At 35.7% G+C, this 12,478-nt stretch overlaps 2 protein-coding genes across 3 annotated transcripts in view; both read right to left on the bottom strand.

Moving 5' to 3' along the window:
* Positions 1-568: 568 nt before the first annotated feature.
* eci1 (enoyl-CoA delta isomerase 1) lies at positions 569-8,130 on the bottom strand. The gene is made up of 7 exons (NM_001305584.1): positions 8,008-8,130; positions 7,503-7,625; positions 5,213-5,340; positions 4,980-5,126; positions 4,378-4,499; positions 970-1,148; positions 569-877 (listed from the first exon to the last, which is right to left on the bottom strand). The coding sequence occupies exons 1-7, from the start codon at positions 8,045-8,047 to the stop codon at positions 711-713; spliced, it is 906 nt and encodes a 301-aa protein (NP_001292513.1). The 5' UTR covers positions 8,048-8,130; the 3' UTR covers positions 569-710.
* Positions 8,131-9,626: 1,496 nt separating this feature from the next.
* arhgdig (Rho GDP dissociation inhibitor gamma) overlaps positions 9,627-12,478 on the bottom strand; it is a 55,321-nt gene continuing 52,469 nt past the window's right edge. For both annotated transcript variants that reach the window (NM_001423647.1, XM_087242373.1), the window contains exon 6: positions 9,627-11,580. In NM_001423647.1, coding sequence (NP_001410576.1) covers positions 11,363-11,580 — 218 coding nt within the window. In that variant the 3' untranslated portion in view covers positions 9,627-11,362. The remainder of the gene's footprint in view (positions 11,581-12,478) is intronic.

Raw genomic sequence — 12,478 nt, 5'->3', positions numbered from 1 at the left:
GATAAACAGAAATTTTAAAAGAATAGCACTTTCAAAAACCAAATACATTTGCAACATTATGCACTACTGTTTAAAAGTCTGATGTTATTAGGAGTAAAAAACAATACTAAAATAAAATAATGATGCTAAAAATGCAGCTTTGACGTACCAGAAATGAACTGCATTTTAAAGCATTCCACAATCAGAAAGTAATTTAAACTTCATCTAAAAATGCAATATTATCATTACTGATAACTTTGGACTTGTGTTTAGATTAAATAGACAATCAAGGTGAATCAAGAGACTTCTTTTAAAAACATTTAACAAATTTAATGTAAGTGAATGTCGTTAAAAAACAATTTGCACATTTTTAGTAATATGTGTTCAGTACTTCAGCAATTAATTTAAACTATATAAAATACACAATTTTATTCTATTTTAAATTAAGTAGTTATGGCAAGTACAGTAAACGGTTGTAAAAATGTAAAAAGAATGATAAACAGTTAATTAAACTAACACACACTCACACACAATTCAAGTTTAATCTAAGATCTTGTTGTGTAATTTAAAATTCAAAGACAATGATCCATTTTTTGTTTTAAAAGTTTTTATTTACAGTACAAACAAATAAAGTAATCCTCCAGCAACAAACAAAAAGGATAATGTGTTATCCATTGACGCTCCTATACTACATATAAGGCAACATCAACAACAGGCACATGTTCAGGTCCTTAGGACTTCTTCTTCTTCAGCATCGCCATGTACATGCCAAGAGATTTCTGGATGGAGTCTTTGGTGATGAAACTGACAAAGTTTGTGGTGTCGGCTTCTCTATTTGCAAGAAGTTTGTCTACTGTGGGTTTTCTCATCATAGACTTGCTTATCTGACGAGCGTGATCTGTGTGTAATAACAAAACAATGTACATAATCAACATATAGTAACTATAGCTGGAATAAATAAACGTTTTGGAGAAAGTTATTACTGTGTACCTGGAATGGCCAACCATTTAGTCATGGTCTCAGCTGCCGTGCTGAGAACTTTATCCTCAGGAACAAGCTCATCCACCAGACCAATCTTCAGGGCGTTTGGAGTATTGTACAGTAAACCCAGCTGAAGACCCTTCTCAGTTTCTCTATGGCCCACAACGTTTAACATGGTGTCCTTAAACCTAATTCACAAAATCTCTTTAGTACCTTCCCTTTGTACCATCTTCATTTGATCCTTAATGGACGTGTCAGTCCTAAATTTAAAGCAGAGTTCAGACTACATGATTTCAGCCCCAATTTTGACTCTCCAACAAATGCCTGAAATCACAGGCAAATTGGTGCCCGTTCACTTGTGTTTCAATCAAAGATTATGAGTATGAACTATCAAAGATGTGATCTGAGAGAATTGCTGATGAGTTGCTGATGCCCGTCAGATATTTGGCACGCTAAATATCTGGACCTGTCGGTGAGTCAAATCCTGTGTGAAAATAACATTGGCAATAACCTACAGCCAATGAGAGAGCAGCATCCACTAGTATGGGTATCTGCAGGCCAGCAGGAGGTTGAGGGAGAAGTTAAAAGGGTTTATTTTCAGCTTATTTGGACCCAAGAAATGGAGGAAAGACTCCCCTCCAACATGAAGAGCACCCATGCTGTTCGATGCATCATCTGAGCAATATCACAACCGGGTCGAAAAAGAAAAACTTGAGGAAAAATTGTTAATTTCCTTCAAAAGTCAGGTGAACAAATAAGTACATTTTCTACCCCAATAAAGGCTTCTATATGTAGTTAATAACAAAAGATATACTACGTCACTTTGCATTGTTTCCATGACACTTCTCGCATGCATTTGGCTGTGAGACGTAGTTTGGACAAAGATGTCGGTGGTTCTTTCCATTTTAAAGTCTTGCAGTGTGAAACCCTCTGTCACCCATCTATTTTGCAGTGTAAACACATCACCGACAGAATGCTACCCCAGATAGTCAGGCAGTGTGACACAACTACTTTAAAAATCATGCAGTCTGAATTAGGCATGAGAGTCCTAAACTTTTGCTCTAAGGCCCCGTTTACACTAATGCGTTTTAGTTTGAAAACGCATAAGTTTTGCTACGGTTACGCCATCCGTCCACACTACGCCGGAGTTCTCGAGCGCCGAAAACGGAGCGTTTCGAAAACGCTGGAGAGGCCGTTTTCATTCTGAAACGCAGCTGCTCCGTCTCAGTGTGGATGATGGAAAACGGAGACATTTGAAAACGGAGGCGGGGCTGCAGACATTCGCCTCTCTGATTGGGGCTTTTCCTGAATATTAAGTAGCCTAACACGCACAGTTCAGTCCTGCATCTTCTCCGTGTAAGTTAAAACTTCGCAAGTTTGATCATGGCTGCAGTCTCTTCTTCTCAGTTTGATATGGAAAACAGACTATACCGAGGACACGGGTAAATCTTCAAAGGGAACAGTGTACTTTATAACTTCATTCACATCACCCTGGCTACGTTGTTTTACTTTCTCAACAATAAAATGTAAACATGATATAAGGAACTGCCTATTTTCATTTTAATATTAACAACTAAACAGACAGCAAAAATGTTGAGGCGCCGTGCTGCAAATATGAGCGTCATCTTCACTGTGTGCATATTTATAACAAAACGGAGCCTACAACAACTGCCTCCTTTCAATTTCAGTGAAAATACGAAACACACCCTCTCTTTGCTGAATATCAGTTTTAATCGATAATGGCCATTATAAAAGTATAACATACAATAAGTTTATACATTATAGGAAATAAAGGCAAGCGATCAGTCAATATACAGAATGTACGTGCTTACATTAATCATTAACTTATCTTTGCGCTTAGCCAAAACACGTTACCTGAGAACAAGTAATAGATTCCAATGTCCAATGAATATGTCGTTAAATAAAGACAACAAGATGAAAGAAATATTCCGTTTAATAAATATAGTGAGGTTAGATCCAGCGGGAGATGCTTGATGAGAAGTCCGACTAGCACAGCTCTCATCTGGGTAGATTGGCTACAGCGCTTGCCTGAGAGTGTGTGTGTGGTCACGTGATGTGCGTTTTCAGCGTTTTGGTGTGGACGGAGAGCAGTTCAGAAACGCTGGGTGAAACGCGAGTGTGGACGCGGATCGTTTTCATTCTAAAACGCCGTTTTAAAACTAAACCGCACTAGTGTAAACGGGGCCTAAGAGTATTTCACAAAGAATTTTAGAGCTAAAACTAACTTTTAAATAAGTGAAACTGATTAGAAGTAATAAAAAGGTCACTTGAACATTATTTTGACCATAATGAGTTTTCAACAAGTTATTCAATTGTAGAGGTATTCCCATTTGGTAAGAGATAGGTTTTCATATATTCATATATTTATATTTACATTTATTTCAACATACACATAAATATATTTATTCAAATAATTGTTTAATTACTACAAATGTGGCCATGTTAATGTGTTTTTCTAAATATATACATGTAAATATATATTTATAAATGTAAAATATGAAAGAAAAAAACGTAGTGGAGCATATAATGTTGAAGATGTCTATAACATTCAAAAGCAAATAACATGTGTTTTTAGGATGCAATTCCTTTCTTAGCCTGCATTTTAAAATCTTTGATTATAGCAAACACACTATTGTACTCTATAGAGTTTTTATTAATAAATCTCTGTCAGAGACCCCTCGTCTCTCTATCCACCAATCTCTCTGTGTATAGTTAGTAGTCATGCTAACATCCTCCATAACAACAAGGTCAACCCTGCATTTACTCTTAATCTAAGACTTCTCTCTAGTTTGTCTCAGCATCTTCATGAACTGGTTTTAAGAGAAAAATCTTGGCTAACGATTTACTGATACTTAGGAAAACTCTAAGTGGAAAATAAAATGTTTTGTGAAAATGTGCACAGATCTCTAGATCAAATAAAAGGTCTCTCTACATCAGGGGTGCTCAATCCTGTTCCTGGAGATCTACCTTCCTGCAGATTTCAGTTGCTACCCATATCAAACACACCTGCTTGTAATTATCAAGTGGTGTTCAGGTCCTAATTAATTGGTTCAGGTGTGTTTGATATGGGTAGCAACTGAAATCTGCAGGAAGGTAGATCTCCAGGAACAGGATTGAGCACCCCTGATCTACATGTTCATACTAAATTATATTACACAAGAACTCTAGTATAATAAGCTTTTACATGCCAATTTTATACTTATTGATGGCACTCTGAACATATGACAAGGTATGAAGTCCTTTACATTTTACGAACATACATTCAAGCCTCTATTTATGAGATGAAAATTCAGTTTGGTTTTTGACTGATTTATGAGCTTACCATCAATCCAATTACTAAAATTTAATTTGGGTAAGTATGGCTTATACTTAATTGTGAAAATTAATGATACTCACCAAAAGGGTGCAACTATGCCAAGTTGTGTTTCATTGAGACCAATGCTATAGCGAGGGTTATCAGCCATGATCCTGTAGTCACAACACATGGCCAACAAACAGCCACCAGCAGGACTGTTACCCTAAAAATTAAAATAATTCATTCACAAATTAAATTTCTGTATTGTGCTTTTTTTTAATCACACTTCAAATCTTCACATTGTGCATATTGTTAGGCTAATTTTCAGTGCCATTATATTCCTTTCACGCTTGTCAACCAGAAATGATTTCTGAAACAGTTAAATCAAATGCAGTCACCAAGGAGTACCCTTTAAAATACTCTCTGTGGCTGTTTTTTTTTTATTATAAGACATAAAATTCAGCTTTTTTATCAGTGAAAGTCAGGAAATTTGAAATTGGGCTTAAAGTAGGAACCCATTTTTAAAAATAATTTACCATTTGTAAAATGTCAATAGTATTTGCAATATTGTAACAAATCAATCAACTTCGGAACTTAGAATGAAATTAGGAATCAAAACAAAGCTGAATCAAAACATAGCCCAAATGTGTTATAATACAGCTGTACACAACAGTACACAAAACAAGAGTACACAGCTACTCACATTGATAGCAGCGATGGTGACCTTAGAGGACCCATAAAGCTTCAGCCATGCCTCCTGGACGGCCTTCCAGAATTCAGCGCAGTGCTCTGGACTCTTTTGATACATTTCCAAAATATCAAGGCCTGCAGAAAACACCTTTGGCTGAGCCTGTAACAAAAAAATAGCACGGTCAACAAAACAGACATACAAGCTTAAACTAGATTTACCCAAACAATATGTTATGGCCAACTTACAGATGTTATGATCACACCCCTGCAGCTTCTGTCCAGCTCAAGTTTTTCCAAATTAATAGCAAACTCAGTCAAAAAGTCGAGACTGAGACTGTTGACTGGAGGACTTTGGAACTGCAGTACAGCAACGCCTGTGAGAGATTACATTACTATGACTATCGGTTTTTGATAATTGTGTGTAGTTGTAGAGTAAAAACATAATTCATGCACATGTTGTTTTAAAGAGCCCCTATTATAAGTTTTTTGAAAAATACCTTGCATGTAGTGTGTAACACAGGTCTAAGTGAAAGTGCACTGTGTTCGAAAACAATTGATTCTTAAATGAAGGAGTCGACTCAGAGTAAAATAAATGATTCGTCTTGTGTTCGGATCTTTTGCCGTCTGGCATTGACATCGAAGTCATCGCCAAATATGAAGTGCTAGATCTGGTAAAACGTGATCGCTCCTTTCCCTTCAGACACTGGCGGAGTGTGAGGGATTATAAGATTAATCATAATGCGAAGATTACAATCACTGAGATGACGAGAGATGCGGCTGTGGTAAATAAACAGTTAAACTTAATTTAATACTTAATTTATGTGCTGTGTTTGTTCCTGTCATTTTTCTGATGATTGATACAATAACCTATGCTGCAACGTGGGATTGACCTGTCGTTTATTATTAAAGGTAGGACCAGCAAAGAATACTAATGTATTTGACTTTGTCAGACCTAGACAGGACCTTTGGTCACTTACTGTTACAGTTCATTTAAACCAGTTTCTTCTTGCGCCGGATCACAAACTGTAAGTGCAGAAATCAATGCTAAGGATTTTTTCTACTGGCCCGATTGGGCCAGCAGTAAAGATTTTTACTTGCCCTGCCAATATTTTCACTGGCCCCACCAAAATAAATAAATTTATTAAAAATAGGAAAAAGTTAATAGCTATTTCTTAGCCACGTTCAAAATATTGTGTCAAAAATGTTTTGAATTAGAATTTAAAAAAATGTTAATAAATGTATATGAGCAAACCGTTGCGTTGTACCCACGTGAATGTCTGCTTCCAAGACTTCCTTTTAGCCTCATAATTTGATGTTGACGTCACTTCGCTGTACTGGTTTTTTCCAAGTTACAAAAAAACAAAATGCTCACAACATCCAATCAGATAAGAGGAACCAAAACGGTTTCTTGATTCTAAGACTGTATTCATACACAATTGACAAATAGTCACAAGCAAATTTAACTTTTGTGACAAGGCAGCACAGATCGGGCCAGTGACAATCCTGTCTACTGTCCCGAGTGCCTCGCATGCTGGCCCAGGGCCCTCGGGCAGTCCTTATTGTTGAGCCCTGAAGTGTGATTTAAATGGTTGCCCCCTTGTTTTCTGTAGTTTGCAAAATATGTATTTAATTGTGTTGTAACTTGTAATCGCTCCATGCTGCTTGTAATGCATCTCTCCAGGTTTATTGGAGCTATTCACATGTTGCCTCCAAAACCACATTGAAAATATGCCATGCTTCTTCCTTTACTGATTTAAATGCGTTTCTGTGCTCGATTCCCTGCTATTTGTCATTGCTTTAGCCATCATCAGCTTTTCTTACACACATGAGATGCGCTGATGCGGTAATTTTTCAAAGTAGTTCAACTTTTGCCACTGTGTGGATTAATACTGAATGTGTGTCATTATTACTTGGCATTGTGAATAAGAGTAGAGTAATATGCTGGTGTTTTTTTTTTTATTATTGCATTGGGCTTACACACTTACTCTATTCCGTCTTGCACTGAACACAGTCAACCCATCACAACAGACTGGGTCATCGAACAAATGACCACAGATTAGCATCATGTTAAGGAAAGGTTTGGGAACAAATCATTTGGGAGTCGTTGGGATAATTAGATAAAAATAAATAAATATTATAAGAAAGTGTTTTTTTGACCTTGCATGCATATCAGCCTGTTGTTGGAGACTCCCAAAACCAAAATATGACCTTTTATAATGCATAATAGGGGCTCTTTAAATGCACAGTTTACCAAAAAATGTACTGTCTTTACTAAGTCTCAAGAGGTTCCAAACCACTTTATTAGTTTATTTTATTTTCTGTCGAACGCAACAGAAGATATTTTGAACACAGCTAAAATCCTGGAACCATTAACATCCATAGTTGGGCAATCAAATACTTTGGTTTCCAGCTTTATTTAAAATATCATATTTTGTATTTAACAGTAAAAAGAATTGTCAAACAGGTTTTTAACAAGAGAAAGACGAGTAAATGATGACAGAATGTTCAGTTTTGGTTGTTACCCCTTTAATCTTACCGTTACTACTGTCCAGGTCCACTTTAATCTTGGAAGATGTTGAATAATCGTTTTTTGACACAAGATACCGAAGAGCACAACTTCTACCATGACTGCTGTTTCCAGAGAGCAGTGATAGAAATCCTGCAAGAGAAAGCTTACATTTTAAATGCAAAACTAAAGGTCCTGATTTATTTGACTTTGTACTCATCTGTAAACATGGAATGTTACTCTAATACTAAAGCTGTGCCCTAAGAAGAGGACGTGGCTTTAACACAAAACACAAAGATGAAAGAAAACACACAACATAATTTTTGTGTCATGTGTCGACTGTGTTTCTTTTCTACATCCTATCTTTCATAAACATTACAGGAGGTTGACAACTGCTTTGTGCTGCTCTGACCTTTGTCCCAATTTCTCAATGCATTACAGCATGCACTTAAGTCAGAACATGCACTTAAGTCAGAACATTGTCGCTGCACAATACAATCCAGCTAAAGTTTAATAACGGACGAAAAACACCTACCAGGATGGGTGAACTTGGTGCAGCCCCTTAAAACCGACATTTCGAAAGCTGCAGATATATCGCTGTTGCTAAATGCAAACTTTCGTTCTGCGTCTGTGTGCGCGTGTTGCCAGATCTTAAAAGAAAAATCGCTTATCTGTACCATCAAATTGTTTTTTAAAATGAGTCTTTCAACAAAATGAGATAATATTTACATCTGGAATCTTTATTACAAATAATCTAAGCAATATTTATGAATAAAAGATGAGAAATGCTTGGCTTAAAGTGATAAAAACACTATTTAAAGAGGACATGGCAACACAGTGACGTAGAAACAGTAACATCGTGTGGCTGGTGAGTATGTCAATCAACGAGACAGCCAATAAGCAAATACGTATGTGAGGCAGTTTATTATGATTGGGCATTTTCGTCGTGAAAGGTGGTAATTCATTTATTTTATTTCCGGCTTAGTCCCCCCTATTTTTCCGGGGTCACCACAGCGTGATGTACCGCCAACTTATCCTGCACGTATCCCCACAGTCCAAAGACTTGCAGTATAGGTGAATTGGGTAACCTTAATTGTCCGTAGTGTACGATTGTGAATGAGAGTGTATGTTTAGTATATGTTTCCCAGAGTTGGGTTGCAGCTGGAAGGGCTCTGCATAAAACATATGTTAGATAAGTTGGCGATTCATTCTGCTGTGGTACCACTGATTAATAAAGCGACTAAGCTGAAAAGAAAATGGATTAATAAATAATTTTGGGTGAACTGGTTTTTGGACTGTTATCATTATTTATTTTGTTAGATAAGCTCCAAATTTGGCTGCAGTACTGACTAATGTCTTTGCACAAGTATAATATTGTATAGCTTCCAATTAAAATATGAATTTAGAAGAGAGATTTGTGAGGGAGTACTTATATGCTGAGCACTATAGCTCTTTTGAAGCTTTTTTTTATGGCTTTAACCCCAGTAGCTACTCCCTTTCGCCCTAAAACATTTAAAACCAAATATACCAATAAGGACAGGCCAAACTTTATTAAAAATACAAGATGAAAAGGTTTGACACTTCAGAAGCGATAGAATATTTTTTAAGCAAACGAATAAGAAAAAAAACTGACTAAATCTCACATTACTGCTTACTGCAGTGTCCATTACATCCAAAATGAAACCCCCCAAATAACATTTCTACCACCATGCAATAGCTACAGACTTCACTAATGATAGCATCCATTTATGAAAACAGACAACATGAATTTGAGAAAATATACATCATATGTGATGTGGGATTTCGTCAAATACATCATACAATCATATTTTGACCATGGAGTCACACAGTTATCAAAAATGACAATACACAAAAAAAGCTCTCAGCTAGTCTTTTGTGTGCTCTCTCTTGTTTGTTTGCCTATTGCTAACTAGCTCATAGCTTAACTAGCTAACTTAGCATTTGCACTCTCAGAAAGGCATTTCACATGCAAGTTAAAAAATTTTCAATGGAACTCTGAAACATTGTCTAATATTCCTGAATATGATAGCAAAGTAAAGATCCATTCAAAAGAAACCAAGATAATATGAACGTGTGAGATAAAACATGAGTGATGGAGATGGAAGTGTCAGGAAACAAGCATCAGCGGGCACATAAACAATAAAATGTATTTATTTTGGAATGACAAATGAAAAATATCTAAGACAATCTAAAATCAGATCTAGATGGAGAAACACGGAAGACAGTTACAGACACCTGGACAGATCTTAAAGGCAAAGTTCTCCCAAAAATGACAATTAACTCACCGCATGCTTGCGCTCTGTTGTCGACATGCTTAGCGCAAAAGGGTAATAATGTTGTAAATAGTGCTCAGTTTCTTGCATTAACGGATTGTTGTGCCTCATTTAACTTCAATGTACTGACAAGAGCCACATGTATTCATTTTGTTTTGACGGTATATGTTTAAATTTACTCTCAAAGTACCAGTAGCCATTAAGTTGCATTTAGACTCACTGAGGGGCATCGTTTCAAGCTAAAAATCTTCTTTAAATGGATAGTTCACACAAATTGAAAATGTATTGTTATTGTTTAGTCTCAGTCAAGTAGTTCTTAACCTGTTTAAGTTTCTCTTTTACTTTTTAACACAAAAATATATATTTTAAAGAATGTTAAAACTGGTAACTATTGACTTACATAATAAAAAAACAAATATTTCCAACATTTTTTAAAGTATCTTATTTTGTGTTTAACAGAAAAAGGGAACTCAAATGAGTTTGTTGGATGTAAACAATGAGTAAATATTCAGTTCTGGGTGAACTGTCCCTTTAAAGTCCTACTGATGGGAAAATAATCACATTTTGGGTGATTAAACCCAAAATGGGTTGAGCAAACCATTAGATTTTCATTTTTGGGTAAACTATCGCTTTAAACTCTTTCAAGGAATGACAAGGGTGCTTGACTATGGGCTTTCCAGCTGAAAAGACCAGCAGATCACCAGATTTTTATTTATTTATTTTTTTTTACAAATCTGTTATCAGCAAGTTAGTGAAAAATGCTGCTTGAGCAGCTTATAAACAGCCGCTAGTATTAGCTGGTCTTTTTCGAATGGGTTTAATGTTAAGAAATACCTAATGGACAAGCAACACTTAGTACAAACCACGTCCAACACATGAATTACTCAGGAAACAGCAGGCTGATTACGTCATCAATAAAAGAAACGAGCCAATGCGGACACGATGGCTTCACATTCACACATGCACTGATCTGACTCTTGATGAACTCAAAATGCATCGCAAGAATACATACACAGTGATATTTACATTTACAGTATACACCAACCTGAGCGTACAGGCAGGAGGAATTTCATTTGTTGGTTATCGAAGGGACAGTTGACTCCCAAAAATAGAAAATTTACTCACCCTCAAGTAATTCCAAACCTTTATGAGTTTCTTTTTTCTTCTGTTGAACATGAAAGAAGATATTTTAAAGAATGTTGGAAATGGGTAACCATTGACTTCAATAGTATTTGTGTTTTCTACTGGAAGTCAATGGTAACAGGTTTCCAACATATTTCCAAATAACTTCTTTCGAGTTCATCAGAACTCTGATACAAAAGGAAGGTGAGTAAATAATGACAGATGTTTTTCAGTTTTTGGGGTGAACTATCCCTTTAAGTACTAAGTCGCCTCTAATACCCTGCCAGTCACTGTACAGTATGTCCTCAATGTTGATTACAACTAATATGTAAGAATATCTTTATTTTTTTTTCCATTTTTTAATATATATTTGACTAATTATATAACCATAAGCAAAGCCGACTCCAGCTGCACATCTAGCTAGCCTAAGTCTGTTTGAAACATCAGTGGTGTCACTGTAGATCTGGGAGAGACTTAGAAGGGTCTTTCCTCTGGGCCGTCCCAGTCTTTTTTGATCAGCAGGTTCCAATCCCATGACAGGTGGTCTGTCTTGTCGTCGTCTGTGAAGAAGGATTTGATATGGTAGGTTCCCCGGACAATCATGCCTTTTGGGGCCTCCTCCACAGGGGTCATAAACTCATGCTCCTCGGCTCTCGGACCGTAGCTGCCTACCATATAGACCGCCTTATCCACTAAAGAGGAACAAAAAAACAACAATGATTTGAAGATACTTTTTAGGTATTCTGTTTATTATGAGACACTACATATACTATATACAGTTAAAGAATTATTAGCCCCCCTGAATTATTAGCTCCCCTGTTTATTTCTCCCCCCAATTTCTGTTTAACGGTGAGATGATTTCTTCAACACATTTATAAACATAATAGTTTTAATAACTTCTCTAATAACTGATTTATTTTATCTTTACCATGATGACAGTGAATAATATTTTACTAGATATTTTTCAAACAGCTTAAAGTGACATTTAAAGGCTTTACTAGGTTAATTAGGTTAACTGGTCAGGTTAGGGTAATTAGGCAAGTTATTGTATAACCATAGTTTGTTCTGTAGACTATCGAAAAATATATAGCTTAAAGGGGCTAACAATTTTGACCTTAAAATAGTTTTTATAAAAAATAAAAACTGTTTTTATTCTTGCTGAAATAAAAAATAAGATTTTATTTAGAATAAAAATATTATCAGACACACTGTGAAAATTTCTTTGCTCTGTTAAACATCATTTGGGAAATAATTAAAAAAGAAAAAAAGCATATTCAAAGGGGGCTAATAATTCTGACTTCAACTGACTTCAGTATATATATATATATATTACAATTAGGGTCATTATTTAATGCATTTACTAACATGAACTACATATGAACAATACTTGTACAGCATTTATTAATCCTAATTTAACATTTACTAATGCAACATTAACATCCAAGTTAATTTTTGTAACATTAGTTATTGCAACGTGAAATCAAAACATGAACTAACAACGAACAACTGTATTTTTTAATTTCAAGTAGCGTTAACTAACATGAACAAATACTGTAGTAAATGTATTGTTTATGTTATTAAATGCAATAA

This window comes from Danio rerio, chromosome 3 (genome assembly GCF_052040795.2).
Source record: "Danio rerio strain M-AB ecotype USA chromosome 3, GRCz13ab, whole genome shotgun sequence".
Taxonomy (NCBI): Eukaryota; Metazoa; Chordata; class Actinopteri; order Cypriniformes; family Danionidae; genus Danio; species Danio rerio.
The sequence above is the reverse complement of the archived record's forward strand: the minus strand, read 5'-3'. Positions and strand labels throughout refer to the sequence as shown.